General features: G+C 40.2%; 1 protein-coding gene across 1 annotated transcript; it reads left to right on the top strand.

Annotated features, from left to right (window-relative positions):
* Positions 1–8,162: 8,162 nt before the first annotated feature.
* On the top strand, positions 8,163–10,417 carry LOC149401451 (uncharacterized). The gene is made up of 5 exons (XM_089610727.1): positions 8,163–8,566; positions 8,684–9,137; positions 9,471–9,554; positions 10,258–10,262; positions 10,357–10,417. The coding sequence occupies exons 1-5, from the start codon at positions 8,163–8,165 to the stop codon at positions 10,415–10,417; spliced, it is 1,008 nt and encodes a 335-aa protein (XP_089466853.1).
* The last annotated feature ends 7,112 nt before the right edge of the window (positions 10,418–17,529 follow it).

Below are 17,529 nucleotides of genomic sequence, written 5' to 3'. Positions count from 1 at the left end.
AATCTTCCTTGTCTGAAGCTTTATGATAAAACCATAGTCTTTTAGTCCATAAACAAACTTAACAACTTACGAAGAGACAAATGTAGATTTGCATGAACAAACTCTTCGTAGTTTGCTTAAAACGATATATTCGCAATCTTAGGGTCAAAGGACTATTGACCTCAGTATGATTGTTAGAAGAATCTATGATGTCTGGTTATGAGGCATTGAGAGTTAGGAACTCTATAGTTCTTCTAGGTATCTTCCGAAGGTACTGAATTGACCAGTGCACTTCTAGAGACAAGATAAGAACAAACCATTTAACCTCTTATGTCTCGAAGTCACTATGTATGAATTGCATCATGCTTACCTTAATCCTGAAATGAGACATGCCATTTCACACCTTAGTATTCTCATTTGAGAAAGTCAAAGTTCGGACTCACTATGTGATTCCGAACAAGGCCTATTGGTGAAGTACTAAGTTGTGAGTCTGTCATGAGTAACTTTGTGAAGTTCTCATAGATATGGAATTCATGTACAAGATTGCTGAAATGCAATGTATGTCACCTCATGCTTTGTTCCTTGGAGTGTGAATAAATGAACTGGCCAGTGTCCAAATTGAGTCTTGACTCTTTTGGATGAAACAATGTGACTTGTTAGCTCCTCGTCAATACATTGTTTCTAACTTATTCACAAGCGACAAAGGAGTTGAGGAAATAACAGCTAGAAGGGTAAAATGGTAATTTAGTAAATCCCGACTAGCTGATGACATTCATGAAGGGTAAACATAGATAATATTCAGTGGATCCGCTCATCATAATTAGGTCGAATTCTTGAGTAGAAAATAAATTCATTTGAACCGAGAGATTTTCAGTGTCAGCTCTTTAGTGGAGTCAGTTGGCATTAAGCTAAACTTGGAAAAGGTTTGTGAACTTTTGAGTCCAAGTGTTTAGCTAAAGCTTTGTTCATTTGGGTCCATGAGGTCACTGTCACGAATCACATCGATAGGAATAGTTAAACTGGAAGCTAAGCCAAAACAAGAACGAAAATAGTTAAAAGGGTATTTTTGTCTTTTGAGACATAAGGATGAAATGGATGTCAATAAATTTTGACAAGTTCATTTGATGACTTAATGTCACTCGGCCATAATATGATTAATTGGGCCTTGTGAATTAATTTCATTTCATAAGAATTTTATTGAAAACTCTTAATGGGCCTTTTTCATGTTCTCATGAATAAATGAAGAAGCTTCTAGAAGCTCCTTCTAGAAGTGAAATGGGCGCCCATAATACCCAAGGAAAGAGAGTTTATTTTGTGCATAAATGTATTTAGATACTTGCCAAAAGAAAAAGAGGAAACAAATTTCCCACACATGCAATGGGAAATTCGGCCAAGTGAGAAAAGGGAAAGCCAAGGAACAAAAAAGGAAACAAATCCTTGCCTCTAGGAGGCAGCCTTGGGCGCCCAACAAGGAATGGGAAATGAAGGATTTTTGCTCATGAATATGTGATATTCTATAGAAGAGGAAACTACCTTATTGAAGGTGAGACCTCTCCTATAAATAGGAGCCCGATTTCCTCACAATTGATTCATCCAAGTTTAAGAGATTTGAGAGACTCTCTCTCTAGAACTTGGCCGAAGTCCTCTTCTCTCTCTCTCTAGTTTATTTTCGGTTTTCTCTTGTCTTGGCACCTAGGTCCTCACTCGACCTAGTCTTTAGCTCTGCGACTTCGAGACTCGTTCTCAAGTCGTAGTGTTTAAAAGTGCCCACTCACTAATTCCTTCTTTTCGAGTGATTTAGTGATAGAAACTTTCGTGGTTGCTCGAGGTGCCGAGGAAAGAAAAGAGAGACGTGCTGCGAGGGGAGACGAACGTTGCCAACCTTCCAAAGGCTCATCAACGTTCAAGCATCAAAAAGGTTAGTAACTTTTAAAGCTCATATTAGTTTTTATTTACATGCATATGCTCTTGTCTAGGTTAGTAAAAACTAGTTTTACTTAAAAAGAAAATTTTTAAAATTCCGCCGCTTTGCGAAGCGTTTAATCTTTTTCTTAAACCCTAGATCGATTCCAACACATAAAAGATTACTAACCTTTTTAGAAGCTTGAACGTTGAGAAGCTTTTGGAAAATTTGGGTACGACTTATCGCACCCAATACTTTCTCCAAAGTAATAGGTGCGACTAAGTCGCACCTAAATGGCCTAAATTTTTCGGCGGCCAAACTTCCCCCTTTTTTTACAAATGTCATTGGGTGCGACATTCTCGCACCTGAATTCACTGACACAGGTCATTGGGTGGTGCGACTTTGTCGCACCCAAAGGTGTCATTCGGTGCGACAAAGTCGCACCCAAATTCAAAAGTCTGTATAAATTATGCAGCCGCTCGGGTTTTCATTTTATCCGAGCCAAACACCAAAAAAAAAACTCTCTCTCCGATTTCTCTTTTCTCCCACCCATGTCGCCGCCACCACTCCGACGGCCACCACTACCACTCTCTCTCAGCCTCCGACCGCCACCACTACACTCTCTCTCTCAGCCTCCGACCGCCACCACTTCTCAGCCTCGGACCAGTCCTCGGACGACCAGCCTGCAGGCTCCTTCCTCGCGCCAGACTCGATCTGAACCGGCCTCGCTCTTCCTCGCGCGACCCGTCGAAGCCTCTGCACCAAGAAGTCCGGCCGTGAGTCTCTCAGCCAAGAAGTCTCACTCTCTCAGGTATGTGTGTGTGTGTGTTCCCGTGTGGTGTGTGTTTATGGTGTGTGTTTATGCGTGTGGTGTGTGTTTATGTGTGTTCCCGTGTGCTCTATTGCAGAACCGGCCTCGCTCTTCCTCGTGCGACCCGTCGAAGCCTCTGCACCAGGAAGTCCGGCCGTGAGTCTCTCAGCCAAGAAGTCTCAGTCTCTCAGGTATGTGTGTGTGTGTGTTTATGTGTGTGGTGTGTGTTTATGTGTGTTCCCGTGTATGTGTGTGGTGTGTGTTTATGTGTGTGGTGTGTGTTTATGTGTGTCGTGTGTGTTTATGTGTGTTCCCGTGTATAATTTATTGTTTTTTTTTCAGTGTCGCTGTCTTGATCGAGCTGCTGTCCGATCGACCCTGACCACGAGCCCCTGTCCATGTGTGACTACGTGACTCCGCTGTCGCAGCACCGCCGCTATCCCGCCAAGCTGCTCGAGACCCGCGCGCTTCAACTCCCCGTCGCAGCACCGTCGTGCCTCTCGCAGCCTCGCCGTGCTCTACAGGTTAGCCTTTCGTTGTCCTTTTAATTTTGTTTTTAATTACTTTAGATTAATTGTAATTAGTATAATTAGTCTAATTGTTAATTAGTTAGGTAATTAAATAGTTTTTTATATGTATATATGTATTAATAATGTAGTTAGTTTGATAAAATTGTTAATTATGAAATCGAAATTAATTTGATATAATTATAAAAATTGTTAATTATGTAATTGAAATTAATTTGATATAATTAGTAAAATTGGTAAAATTGTTTATTATGTAATTGAAATTAATTTGATACAATTATAAAAATTGTTAATTATGTAATTGAAATTAATTTGATATAATTAGTAAAATTGGTAAAATGTTTTATGTAATTGAAATTAATTTAGTTAGTAATTTTTTAAGTTAATATCATATAATTTAAGTTATTTGTTCAATTGTTAATCATGAAATTGAATTTAGTTGAGTTATTGTATAATTTAGTTTTAGTTTACATATTTTGATAGATGAGTTGATATTGTTGAATTTTTGTTGTAATCGAGCCACGGAGGTTCGATTTAGGGTTTAGTTGATTATTAGGATAGTTTTGGATGATTTGTATATGATTTTTAAATGAGTTTGCAGGTTTTTGGTTTGTCAGAATTATAGGGGAAATTCTGCCGAAATTTCGGTAGAGTTTCCAACCAATTATTCTCAAAACCCTTATTTTTTCAATTCGACTTCAAATAACATAAAATTCATAATTTCACCTTTATAGTTCTTCGTCCCTTAATTAGTAATAACTCTTAAGCCGCACTATTCGGCATCAGCGCCAACATAAGTAATCGATTTCAGTCGTCTTCGTCCCTTAGCAACAACTATTAATAATTGTTAATTTTCTCTTTCGTTTAGCGAAATCAATGTCCAATCCAAGTAGAGATTGGATCACCGAGAACAATCGGTTGTCCTTGCAGTATAAAATCGGAGTTAATGAATTTATCCGCGCTGCAAGAAGATTTCCGAACGATAATTACGAATATCGATGTCCATGCAAGCCTTGCAACAACGTGAGATGGCACAACATTGGGGTTGTAAGGCATCATCTGCTAAACAAAGGGTTTACCCTGGGCTACACAAAATGGTATCATCATGGCGAGGTCGTGCGTTCTGTCGGTCATCTTGAAGAAGTCCCCATCGGAGAAACAGCCCAGAGAGGAGTAGGAGGAATACATGCTGCTGTGGAGGATATAAGAGATCACGAGGATTTCGATGGTGTTACGGAGCCGTCTCCGAGCGATGTGCGTGCGGAGGAGCAAGTGGAAGACTTGTTCGCTGAGTTGGAAGCGGAATTGTACCCTGGATGCAAGGAGTTTTCGTCGTTGTCATTCTTGGTTCAGTTGATGCACCTTAAAGTCACGAACCATTGGACGAACAAGTCGTTCACAGAACTGCTGCAGCTTTTGAGGAAGTCTCATCCAGCCGGTAATCGAATACCGGAGAAGCACTACGCGGCAAAAGCAAAGCTGAAGCGTTTTGGCATGGGATACGAGATGATCGACGCGTGCATTAATGATTGTGTCCTATTCCGAAAACATCTCGCGAACGTCGACGTGTGCCCGATATGTAACGAGAGTAGATGGAAGCCAACGGGTGTGACTAGTCGCACCCAAAGGCCTACCCGCCAAATTTTTGGGTGCGACCAGTCGCACCCGTTGGCCTACCCGCCAAATTTTTGGGTGCGACCAGTCGCACCCGTTGGCCTACCCGCCAAATTTTTCGCACATTTTTCTTGACTTATGGGTGCGAATATGGGTGCGAAAAACCGCACCTAAAACTCGCACCTAAAAGTTATGACCTTCGGGTGCGACTTTTCGCACCCATGATCTTTAGGTGCGAACTTTCGGGTGCGAAAAAGTCGCACCTAAAGTCGCACCTAAAGGAATCATTGGGTGCGAAAATTGACTTTCAGGTGCGAAAAAAGTCGCACCCAATGCTGTTTTTTGTACTAGTGATTTCATCCTATGTCTCAAAAAACAAAAATACCCTTTTGACAATTTTCGTTCTTATTTAGACTTAGGTTCCAGTTTAACTATTCCTACTCGATGTGATTCGTGACAGTGACCTCATGGATCCAAATGAACAAAGCTTGAGCTAAATACTTGTACTCAAAAGTTCACAAACCTTTTTCAAGTTTAGCAAAATGTCAACTGACTCCACTAAAGAGTTGACACTGAAAATCTCTCGGTTCAAATGAATTTATTTTCTACTCAAGAATTCAACCTAATTGTAATGAGTGGATCCACAGAATATTATCAGTGTTTACCCTTCATGAATATCATCAGCTAGTCGGGGTTTACAAAATTACCATTTTACCCTTCTAGCTATTATTTCCTCAACTCCTTTGTCGCTTGTGAATACGTTAGAAACAATGTATTGAGGAGGAGCTAACAAGTCACATTGTTTCATCCAAAAGAGTCAAGACTCAATTAGGACACCGGCTAGTTCATTTATTCACACTCCAAGGAACAAAGCATGAGGTGATATACATTGCATTTCAGCAATCTTGTACATGAATTCCATATCTATGAGAACTTCACAAAGTTACTCATGACATTCTCACAACTTAGTACTTCACCAATAGGCCTTGTTCGGAATCACATAGTGAGTCCGAACTCTGACTTTCTCAAATGAGAATACGTAAGGTGTGAAATGGCATGTCTCATTTCAGGATTAAGGTAAGCACGATGCAATTCATACGTAGTGACTTCGAGACATAAGAGGTTAAATGGTTTGTTCTTATCTTGTCTCTAGAAGTGCACTGGTCAATTCAGTACCTTCGGAAGATACCTAGAAGAACTATAGAGTCTCCAACTCTCAATGCCTCATAACCAGACATCATAGATTCTTCTAACAATCATACTGAGGTCAATAGTTCTTTGACCCTTAGATTGCGAATATGTCGTTTTAAGCAAACTACAAAGAGTTTGTTCATGCAAATCTACATTTGTCTCTTCGTAAGTTGTTTAGTTTTTTTTATGGACTAAAGACTAATGTTTTATCATAAAGCCTCAAACAGACAAGGAAGAATGAATGAACGTTTCAAATTTTTATTAATGAATAGGCAATTACAAGCAAGAGTCTTCATGAGACTTTATTACATCAAATGTACAATATAAAGACTACAACTCTTCTTGTGGGCACCATTGACAACAGCAATGGTATCCGGGGACTCTACGATGAATCCGGTGCTTGGTGGGAGGGTGATAAAGATATAGAGGGGGTGATCTCTTCCTACTTCAAGGGGATATTTCTCTCGTCGAGACCCGGTTTGTTGAACGTCGAAAGGGCGCTTGTTGGTGTGGAGCCAAATGTCACACCGGACATGAATCGACACCTTCTAAGTCCTTTTGAGAAAGATGACGTGAAAGCTGCCTTCTTCTCGATGGATCCTGTTAATGCCCCCAGGAGTGATGGGTTTCCGGCCTTTTTCTACAAAAAAAAATTGGGGGGTGGTGGGTGATCGTGTGACCGAGGTGTGCTTGGGAGTTTTGAATAACGGGGATTCGGTCTCGGAGCTCAATGACACTATCATCACGCTTATTCCCAAGGTGGAGAAACCGTCCAAGGTGAATGACTTTCGCCGTATTAGTTTATGTAATGTGGTGTATAAAATTATTTCAAAGTGCCTTGTTTCTCGTTTGAAGGGTCATATGGGGAAAATCATTTCGGAAAACCAAGGCGCCTTTGTGGGGGGGGGGCGTCAAATCTTCGACAACGTTATGGTTTGCTTCGATGAATCAACACGATGAAGAGGGGCCGATTTGGTACCGGGAATCACGCCGCCTTGAAAATTGACATGGCTAAAGCTTACGATCATGTGGAGTGGACGTTCCTAGAGGAAATCATGGGGAAGTTGGGCTTTTATCCTAGATGCGTGGAGAAAGTCATGCGTTGTGTGTCGTCGGTGAGATTCTCATTTAATATCAACGGGACCATTCGGGGTTCACTCATACCGAAAAGAGGCCTCCGCCAAGGTGACCCCTTTCCCCATTTCTTTTTCTTTTGTGTGCGGAAGGTCTCTCTAGACTTCTCATGGAAAAGGAACGGATGGGTCTCATTAAAGGGGTGAGATTCGGTCGTGATGATCTTCGGGTTTCCCACTTACTCTTTGCCGATGATAGCCTCATCTTGTTCCGGGAGTGTTTGGAGGAGAGCGATGAGGTTGCGAGGTGCCTCTCGACTTACTCTGTGGCTTCGGGTCAAGTTGTCAACTTTTCGAAATCCGACGTGTGCTTTCGGAGCGATGTTCCGGACGAGTTGAAAATGGAGGTGGCCGAGAGCCTCGGGGTGTCTATCACGCCATGTCACAAGCGCTACCTCGGGCTGCCGACTTTCTTAGGGCGGAGGAAGTGCGAATTATACTCTTTTATCCGAGATCGGGTTTGGGAGAAGATTAAATCTTGGAGGGGGATTTGGCTAGTTGTTTTCGTCTCCCGAAGACTCTTGTGAAGGATATTCATCGGATTATTGCTAAGTTTTGGTGGGGGAGTCGAGAAAATGATCCATTGGTGCAAGTGGAGCGAACTTACGGCTCACAAATGGGAGGGGAGATTGGGGTTCCGTGACTTGGAGCGCTTCAATCATGCTCTCGTGGCGAAGAATGTGTGGAGGCTTGTGAGGAAGACGGGCAGCCTCATCCAGTGGGTTTTCCGGGCTTGTTACTACCCCGATGGAGATCTCCTCGGTGCCAAGTGTACCTAGAATAGTTCCTCCTTGTGGCGTAGTCTTGTTTGGGGAAAGGAACTCATTAACTTCGGGACGAGATGGAAAATTGAGGATGGGGAGTCGGTGAGTGTCGCGGGCGATCGTTGGATTCCTCGCTCCAATAACTCTCTCGTCCCTAATCCCTCCCTTATCCCTATAGACATGCGGGTTGCGGAGCTCAAGCACAACAACGGGGAGTGGAATGAAGCCTTGGTCTGAGCTATGTTCGACGGTGAGGAAGCGAGTGATATTCTTGCCATCCTGATTAGCAAAGGAGGGATTCCCGACAAGCTTCGGTGGCACTATTCTATCGACGGGGAGTACTCGGTTAAAAGCGGATATCGCCTAGCCATGACCTCTTCCGGAAGGGTTTCCTCCTCTACCCCGGGGGCAATCGCTACGTGGTGGAAAAATCTTTGGAAGCTGTCGATCCCACCTAAAATCAAAACCATTGGGTGGAGAGTTTGTAAAGTCTGTATTCTGGTGAAGTTGGCTCTCTTTAAAAAAAAATCACTCAAGACAACCGATGCCCCCTATGTGTTGGAGGTCGGGAGACGATGTTCCACGCCATATGGGGCTGCCGGTGGGCCCGTAAAGTGTGGGATCTCTCTCGCTTCAAAGACGTGGTTAGTAACTTTCGGGGAGATGATACAACCTCTTTCTTCATCGAAACTATGGAATCAACCGAGGTTAGTAACTTGGATTTTTTTATGATTTTTGATTTGGGAGATTTGGAACAATAGGAACAATGTGGCGGTGGGTCATGATAAATGGACTCCGGGTGAACTCGTGGCTTGGGTTGCAGGGTTCCTCGAGGAGTTTCGTACGGCCAAGGGGGAATCGTTGCCGGTGGCTAAGGGCCGGGATGCGCTGGTTACAAAGTGGCAGCCCCCACCCATTGGCACGTTGTCCATCAATGTTGACGCGGCCACCGATTTGAGGGACGGGAAGTTCGGGACCGGATGTGTTATCCGCAACCATCGGGGATGGGTTATCGTGTCTGAAATCTTGGTTAGACACGCCGGGTTCCCTCCCTCGCTTGCGGAGGCCTATGCCGTACTTGGCGGGGTGCGGTTAGCAGCGGAGCTCGGGCTGAATCGGATTGAGGTGCAATCAGATTGTCTTGGGGTGGTCCGAGCGGTGAATAGCGAGACAGTCCCGGCTATGGAGCTTGGGACTATCGTGGAGGATATTAAGGTTAGACGTCATGCTTTTACTAGTTGTGGTATTTCTTTCATTCCCCGTTCTTGTAATGTTGCGGCTCATAATATGGTTAGGTATGCTCTTATTTTTAACTCGGATTCGCGATGGTTGGGGATTGTCCCACCTTGCGCTATGCGAGATGTTATTCATGATCAATCTCTCTGTGATGTAACCACGGTATTCCTCCGCCATAAGTGAGGGTTTATAATAGAATTTGTCGCATGGTGTCGCCCACGTTTTCCAAAAAAAAAGTCATTGAAAAATATTATAAAATTATTTATCTGTTTTTAAAAGGTGTGGTTTAATTTTTCAAAATTTTCTTTTTAGCTTAAGCCACTTGGTGGCATAACTTTTGTAGCCAGTGGCAAAGATGATAGCATTAATCTTTGCTCAGTCCCATCCTTGAACCTTGTATAATCTCCATTAATCCTCTCTACTTCCGGAACAATCTATACAAAATAAAAATTATGTAGCAAATTTTTAATTTTTTTAATGGAAAACTCGGCTATCTAGTCTTGGACATGCATATTAGTTATTCGAATAAAGAAAGACCTTTATTTTCTTGCCCTTGATTTTTTTTTTTTACTATTCCATTATCGATGACCGGAGTTCTTCCCGTTAGCTTTATGAATGAGAATGGGCCTATGGGGTTGGGAAATACCATATTTGGACAAATCGCCGTAAGTAGGACTGGCCATTTTCAAGATGAATCTATCCACAAGACATATCGGAAGAAAATTTGCCATTGACATGCCAATTTGAACCATCCTTTTGGTCAACACATGAAACTGCACTTTCAATAAATGCACATCATAAAATGACAGAAATCATGGTATAGCCATAAATAGATTCAAAAGCAAACCGAAAAGTGGAATAGTTCACATAAATTAAGGAACATGCATGGTGAGGGATAGCCTTGGAGAATTTATTGCTTTTAGATACACTAGAAAAAAGCTTCTTCAATTTTCCAAAACATTAATGTTCATCTGGTTCTTAGTCTTATCTCATTGTGAATTAAAGAGAAACGTAATTACTAATTAAGAATTTTCTTAGGTATCCGAATTAAAGTATCCCACTTTTGTGTCTCTTTCTTTTATGTCGAAATATCGATTAGGACTGGTACTTACAGTGAAAATAGAAACAAAAAAATATAGATATCAAGATAAACCAGAGCTGATAATTGAATACAATCTTACTTTTGCTCACACAACAGTAGCGGTTCGAACATAATTATCTGTGAGATCATTGCTGATTTCCATACCGGAGTTTCCTGAGCCGATAACCAACATGTCTTTCCCTTGGTATATATATATTAGGGTTATTATGATTAAGCAATTCACAATGTAACCCTAATAGTACGGTTCATTATATTTTGCATTGAGTATTTACAATGGATTTTTGGTTAATTTGCAATAGTGTGATTTTTGGGTATTTTGAGTGTTTTGAAGTGGGTATTTGAATTGTTTGTTTTGTGATGTGAAGTAGGTTATTTGGGGATTTGTTTGAAGAGTTTAGTTAATTTTTGAGTGGGTTGTTTCTCTCTTGACCCTATTTGTTTTGATTTTTCGTGGGTTTTCTCTCTTGACCCCGTTTTTTTTTTAATCTTCCGTGGGTCGTTTCCTATTGACTCCAATTTGTTTCAAATTCCACGGGGTTTCTCTCTTGACCCCGATTTGTTTCGATTTGCCGTATGTCGTTTCTCTCTTGACCCTGATTTATTTCGATTTGCAATGAGTTTTCTCTCTTGGCCCAATTTGTTTCGATTTGCCGTTGGTCATTTCTCTCTTGACCCCGATTCGTTTCGATTTACCGTGGACTTTCTCTCTTGACCCTGATTTGTTCCGATTTGCAGTAGGTGTTTGGGTATTGGTTGAGAATTTCACTTTGGTTGGTTGTTTGGGAATTTTTTTGAAGAATTTCACTTTGATTGGTTGTTTGGGTATTTGGTTTGGGAATTTTACTTTGGTTGTTTGACTATTTTATTTGGGGTTTTCGAGTTGGTTGTTTGGATGTTTATTAGGGATTTTGTCACAACCTGCGAGCCGCGGCAGAAATCTTCGTACTTGCTTATCATAAAATAAAATTCATAAAAACCGTGGAGGAAGTGCTTCCGGAAAACATTTTCTAGAAATTTTTTAAAAATATTTACATAAACGTCTCAAAAATATGGGTTAATTTTTTGTTTCTTCTTAATATATACTAATTAAATCTTTTACAAACCGAAGAATCGACTTTTAAAAACTAAAGATACCAATTCGCCCTTGACTTAGCCATAGGTCGGCAGCCGTACATACACACGCCTACTTACTTACCGGGTTCTGCTGATGCTCTGTTTAGTCCTCCTTAGCCGTGCCTTTATCTACAATATCAAGATAATAACTATGAGTTGAAAGACTGAGTTAGTGGATATCTATGTAACTAATGCACTGTGCACATAACACATAAGCAATACGTAACATAGAGTTCATAACCTAACATAAATTCCGGAAGTATCGACTTAAGTCCCGATACATCCACCTTTCTTAAGAATTAATCGGCTTAGGTCCCGTCAGATTCATCGTACATAAGAATCAATTGGCTTAGATCCCGATAGATTCATCTTATAAGAATCCACCAGCTTAGGTCCCGGTAATTCCCATCATACAATACATGTCCCGCTTGGGATCCCTTAATGATATCCGCACGGAGCATGTCTTATTGACGCCAGACATGACGGTGCACAATCTCCTGCCTAATCCCCATGTGGTACCACCACGAAGGATAACAAATACGTGCTAACATGGGGTATATGTCGGAAGCGGTACCATTCTATGTCTTCTCTTTAATTAGCTTAACATGAGAGACTGCTTAGTTCAGGTTCAATCATAATATTAACATATATTTTTTCACTTATTAACTTGTGACTTATAAGATCTCAGGATGTGACTCCCCAAGATCCTAACATAATATCCTCGCTTGTGAATACGAGTCTTAACCACTGTGTCTCGTAACCCAGTTCACTAGGCCTGGATCTCTTGGGAGACGCTAAATAAACACGTAACAAAGGCTCGTGTTCCTAGTTGCCTCTAGCAAATTTCGTTAGCCGGACTAATTCCGTTTCTCAATTCGTTAGTGGCTCAAAGCCCTTAATCTTGAAAGTGATGACTTATCTTTTGGCTTATCTTACTCTTGCTTACTAAAAAGCACATAGAAAATGCACGTACAATATATGTATATACAAGATATATATATATATATATATATATATATGTATATAATATTTTTTGATATTGTAGGTGCCTAAAATCCACTTACCCGGATAACAATTCTTTTAAATCCTGAACCTTCTCTTCCAGCAAAATGGTATTCCACAGCTTTACTTAAAACCCAGTCCACGTGAGCTCCTTCTTGCTCGCTGCTAATCCTTATCACAATCTGGACTTTGGTGGAATAGATCTAGGGTTTAAGAAAAAATTATCGCTTCTAGCAAGCGGCGGAATATAAAAATATATTTAAAAACTCGTAAAACACTTTTACATCCTAGACAAAGTGCATGAACATAGAATTTAAAATTTTTAAAACTACTTTTACGTTTTACTCGGTACCAACCTTGAATGGATCTTGAACGTTGAGAAGCCTTAGGAACGTTGAAATGCTCGTCTCCCCACTCAGCAAGCCTCTCCCACTAGTCTTCTTGAACCTGTGAGCAACCTCGAAAGTTTCTTCCACTAGAGTCTTTAGAGTTTAGTTTGTATGACTCAAGAACAAGTCTTTGAGGCAAAGAGTTAAAACAAAACACTAGGTCTAATGAGGACATAAGTACCAAAAAAAAGAGCAAGAAGAGATTCTAGACTGAGAGAGGGGGAAGCCAACAAATTAGAGAGAGAACACATAACACATAAGAAATACGTAACATAGAGTTCATAACTTAACATATCTTGCGGAAGTATCGACTTAGGTCCCGATAAATCCACCTTTCTTAAGAATCAATCGGCTTAGGTCCCAACAGACTCATCTTACATAAGAATCAATCGGCTTAGATCCCGATAGATTCACCTAATAAGAATCCACCAGGTTAGGTCCCGGCAATTCCCATCATACAATACATGTCTTGCTCGGGATCCCTTAATGATATCCGCACGGGGCATGTCTTATTGGCGCCAGACATGAGGGTGCACAATCTCCTACCTAATCCCCATGTGGTACCACCACAAAGGATAACAGATACGTGCTAACATGGGATGGGGTATATGTCGGAGGCGGTATCATTCTATGTCTTCTTTTTAATTAGCTTAACATGAGAGACTGCTTAGTTCGGGTTGAATCCTAATATTAACATTTATTCTTTTCACTTATTAACTTGTGACTTATAAGATCTCAGGATGTGACTCCCCAAGATCCTAACACAATATCCTCACTTTTGAATACGATTCTTAACCACAGTCGCTCATAACCTAGTTCACTAGGACTGGATCTCTTGGGAGAGGCTAACTAAACACGTAACAAAGGCTCGGGTTCCTAGTTGCCTCTAGCCTATTTCGTTAGCCGGACTAATTCCGTTTCTCAATGCGTTAGTGGCTCAAAGCCCTATTCTTGAAAGTGATGACTTATCTTTTGGCTTATCTTACTCTTGCTTACTAAAAAGCACATAGAAAATGCACGTACAATATATGTATATATAAGATTTATATATATATATATATATATATATATATAATATTTTTTGATATTGTAAGTGCCTAAAATCCACTTACCCGGATAGCAATTCTTTTAAATCCTGAACCTTCTCTTCCAGAAAAATGGTATTCCACAGCTTTACTTAAAACCCAGTCCACGTGAGCTCCTTCTTGCTCGCTGCTAATCGTTAACACAATCTAGACTTTGTTGGAATAGATCTAGGGTTTAAGAAAAGATTATCGCTTCTAGCAAGCGGCGGAATATAAAAATTTCTTTAAAAACTCGTAAAAGACTTTTACATCCTAGACAAAGTGCATGAACATATAATTTAAAATTTTTAAAACTACTTTTACTTTTTACTCGGTACCAACATTGAACAGAGCTTGAACGTTGAGAAGCCTTAGAAAGGATGAAATGCTCGTCTCCCCACTCAGCTAGCCTCTCCCACTAGTCTTCTTGAACCCGTGAGCAACCTCGAAAGTTTCTACCACTAGAGTCTTTAGAGTTTAGGTTGGATTTAGTGTGTGGGCACTCTTAAATATTATGACTCAAGAACAAGTCTTTGAGCCAAAGAGTTAAAACAAAACACTAGGTCTAATGAGGACATAGGTGCCAAAAAAAAAGAGCAAGAAGAGATTCTAGACTGAGAGAGGGGGCAGCCAACAACTTAGAGAGAGAACACATAACACATAAGAAATACGTAACATAGAGTTCAGAACATAACATAACTTGCGGAAGTATCGACTTAGGTCCCGATAAATCCACCTTTCTTAAGAATCAATCGGCTTAGGGCCCGACAGACTCATCTTACATAAGAATCAATCGTCTTAGATCCCGATAGATTCTTCTCATAAGAATCCACCAGCTTAGGTCCCGGCAATTCCCATCATACAATACATGTCTTGCTCGGGATCCCTTAATGATATCCACACGGGGCATGTCTTATTGGCGCCAGACATGAGGGTGCACAATCTCCTGCCTAATCCCCATGTGGTACCACCACGAAGGATAACAGATACGTGCTAACATGGGGTGTATGTTGGAGGCGTTATCATTCTGTGTCTTCTCTTTAATTAGCTTAACATGAGAGACTGCTTAGTTCGGGTTCAGTCATAATATTAACATATATTCTTTTCACTTATTAACTTCTGACTTATAAGATCTCAGGATGTGACTCCCCAAGATCCTAACATAATATCACCGCTTCTGAATACGAGTCTTAACCACTGTCTCTCGTAACTCTAAAACTAGGACTGGATCTCTTGGGAGAGGCTAACTAAACACGTAACAAAGGCTCGGGTTCCTAGTTGCCGCTAGCAAATTTCGTTAGCCGGACTAATTCTGATTCTCAATTCGTTAGTGGCTTAAAGCCCTTAATCTTAAAAGTGACTTATCTTTTGGCTTATCTTACTCTTGCTTACTAAAAAGCACATAGAAAATGCACGTACTGTTGGAATCAATCTAGGGTTTAAGAAAAAGTTTAACGCTTCGTTAAGCGGCGGAATTTTAAAAATTTTCTTTTCAAGTAAAAACAGTTTTTACTAACCTAGACAAAGAGCAAGTACATGTAATTAAAACCTATTATGAGTATAGAAGTTTACTAACCTTTCTTGAAGCTTGAACTTTGTAGAAGCTTTTGGAAAGTTTGCAACGCTCGTCTCCTCGCAGCACGTCTCTCTTTCTTTCCTCGGCACCTCGAGCAACCACGATAGTTTCTATCACTAAATCACTCGAAATAAAAGGAATCAGTGAGTGGGCACTTTTAAACACTACGACTTAAGAACGAGTCTCAAAGTCGCAGAGCTAAACCCTAGGTCAAGTGAGGACCTAGGTGCCAAAACAAAGTCGAAAATAACTAGAGAGAGAGAGAGAGGATTTCGGCCAAGTTCTAGAGAGAGAGTCTCTCAATCTCTTAAACTTGGGATGAATGAAATGTGAGGAATGAGGCTCCTATTTATAGGAGGAGGATTACCTTCAAAAGGTAGTTTCCTCTTTTCCTATTGACTTGCACGTCCAACATGCCTCATGAAGGCTTAGGATTTGTTTCCTCATTTGATTTCCTCTTAGTTGGCCGAAAATGCACTTTCCTTCATAAGGAAATTTGTTTCCCCTTTTTCTTTTGGCAAGTATCTTCATACATCAATGCACAAAATAAACTCTCTTTCCCACTATGGCATGAACGAAATTCAGCCTTATTTTCCTTGGGTTGGACGAAATTTGAGCTTCTAGAAGGAGCTTCTAGATGTTTCTTCATTTGTTCATGACAACACAAGAAAAGCCCATTAAGAATTTTCAAGTAAAATTCTATGAAATGAAATTAATCCTCAAGGCCCAATTACACTAATATGGCTGAGTAATATTTATTTCATTTGTCATCATATGACAATGTCAAAAAAATTTATTGACATTCTTTTCGTCCTATGTCCAAAAAGACAAAAATACCCTTTTGACAATTTTCGTAAAACTGTCTCGTTCTTGTTTTGACTTAGCTTTCAGTTTAACTATTCCTACTCGATGTGATTCGTGACAGTGACCTCATGGACCCAAATGAACAAAGCTTGAGCTAAACACTTGGACTCAAAAGTTCACAAACCTTTTCCAAGTTTAGCTTAATGCCAACTGACTCCACTAAAGAGTTGACACTGAAAATCTCTCGGTTCAAATGAATTTGTTTTCTACTCAAGAATTCGACCTAATTATAATGAGCGGATCCACTGAATATTATCTATGCTACCCTTCATGAATGTCATCAGCTAGTCGGGATTTACTAAATTACCATTCTACCCTTCTAGTTGTTATTTCCTCAACTCCTTTGTGCTTGTGAATAAGTTAGAAACAATGTATTGACGAGGAGCTAACAAGTAACATTGTTTCATCCAAAAGAGTCAGGACTCAATTTGGACACTGGTCAGTTCATTTATTCACACTCCAAGGAACAAAGCATGAGGTGACATACATTGCATTTCAGCAATCTTGTACATGAATTCCATATCTATGAGAACTTCACAAAGTTACTCATGACATACTCACAACTTAGTACTTCACCAATAGGCCCTGTTCGGAATGACATAGTGAGTCCGAACTCTGACTTTCTCAAATGAGAATACTAAGGTGTGAAATGGCATGTCTCATTTCAGGATTAAGGTAAGCATGATGCAATTCATACATAGTGACTTCGAGACATAAGAGGTTAAATGGTTTGTTCTTATATTGTCTCTAGAAGTGCACTGGTCAATTCAGTACCTTTGGAAGATACCTAGAAGCACTATAGAGTCCCCAACTCTCAATGCCTCATAACCAGACATCATAGATTCTTCTAACAATCATACTGAGGTCAATAGTCCTTTGACCCTAAGATTGCGAATATATCGTTTTAAGCAAACTACGAAGAGTTTGTTCATGCAAATCTACATTTGTCTCTTCGTAAGTTGTTAAGTTTGTTTATGGACTAAAAGACTAAGGTTTTATCATAAAGCTTCAAACAAAGAAAGAATGAATGAACGTTTCAACTTTATTAATGAATGAATAGGCAATTACAAGCAAGAGTCTTCGTAAGACTATATGACATCAAATGTACATAAATAGACACTACTACTCTTCTTGTGGGCACCATTGACAACACGTACAATATATGTATATATAAGATTTATATATATATATATATATATATATAATATTTTTTGATATTGTAGGTGCCTAAAATCAACTTACCCGGATAACAATGCTTTTA

Source organism: Urtica dioica, chromosome 4 (assembly GCF_054948205.1).
Source record: "Urtica dioica subsp. dioica isolate 48M chromosome 4, U.dioica_male_clone48M_v1_H2, whole genome shotgun sequence".
NCBI lineage: Eukaryota > Viridiplantae > Streptophyta > Magnoliopsida > Rosales > Urticaceae > Urtica > Urtica dioica.
This window is presented reverse-complemented; position numbering and strand designations above follow the sequence as displayed.

Coding starts and splice junctions, on each gene's coding strand:
- LOC149401451 (XM_089610727.1), top strand. CDS start 8,163: ATGTTCGACGGTGAGGAAGCGAGTGATATTCTTGCCATCCTGATTAGC. Junction 8,567..8,683: donor TCTCTCGCTTCAAAGACGTG/GTTAGTAACTTT, acceptor TTGGAACAATAG/GAACAATGTGGCGGTGGGTC. Junction 9,138..9,470: donor CTATCGTGGAGGATATTAAG/GTTAGACGTCAT, acceptor TTTTCTTTTTAG/CTTAAGCCACTTGGTGGCAT.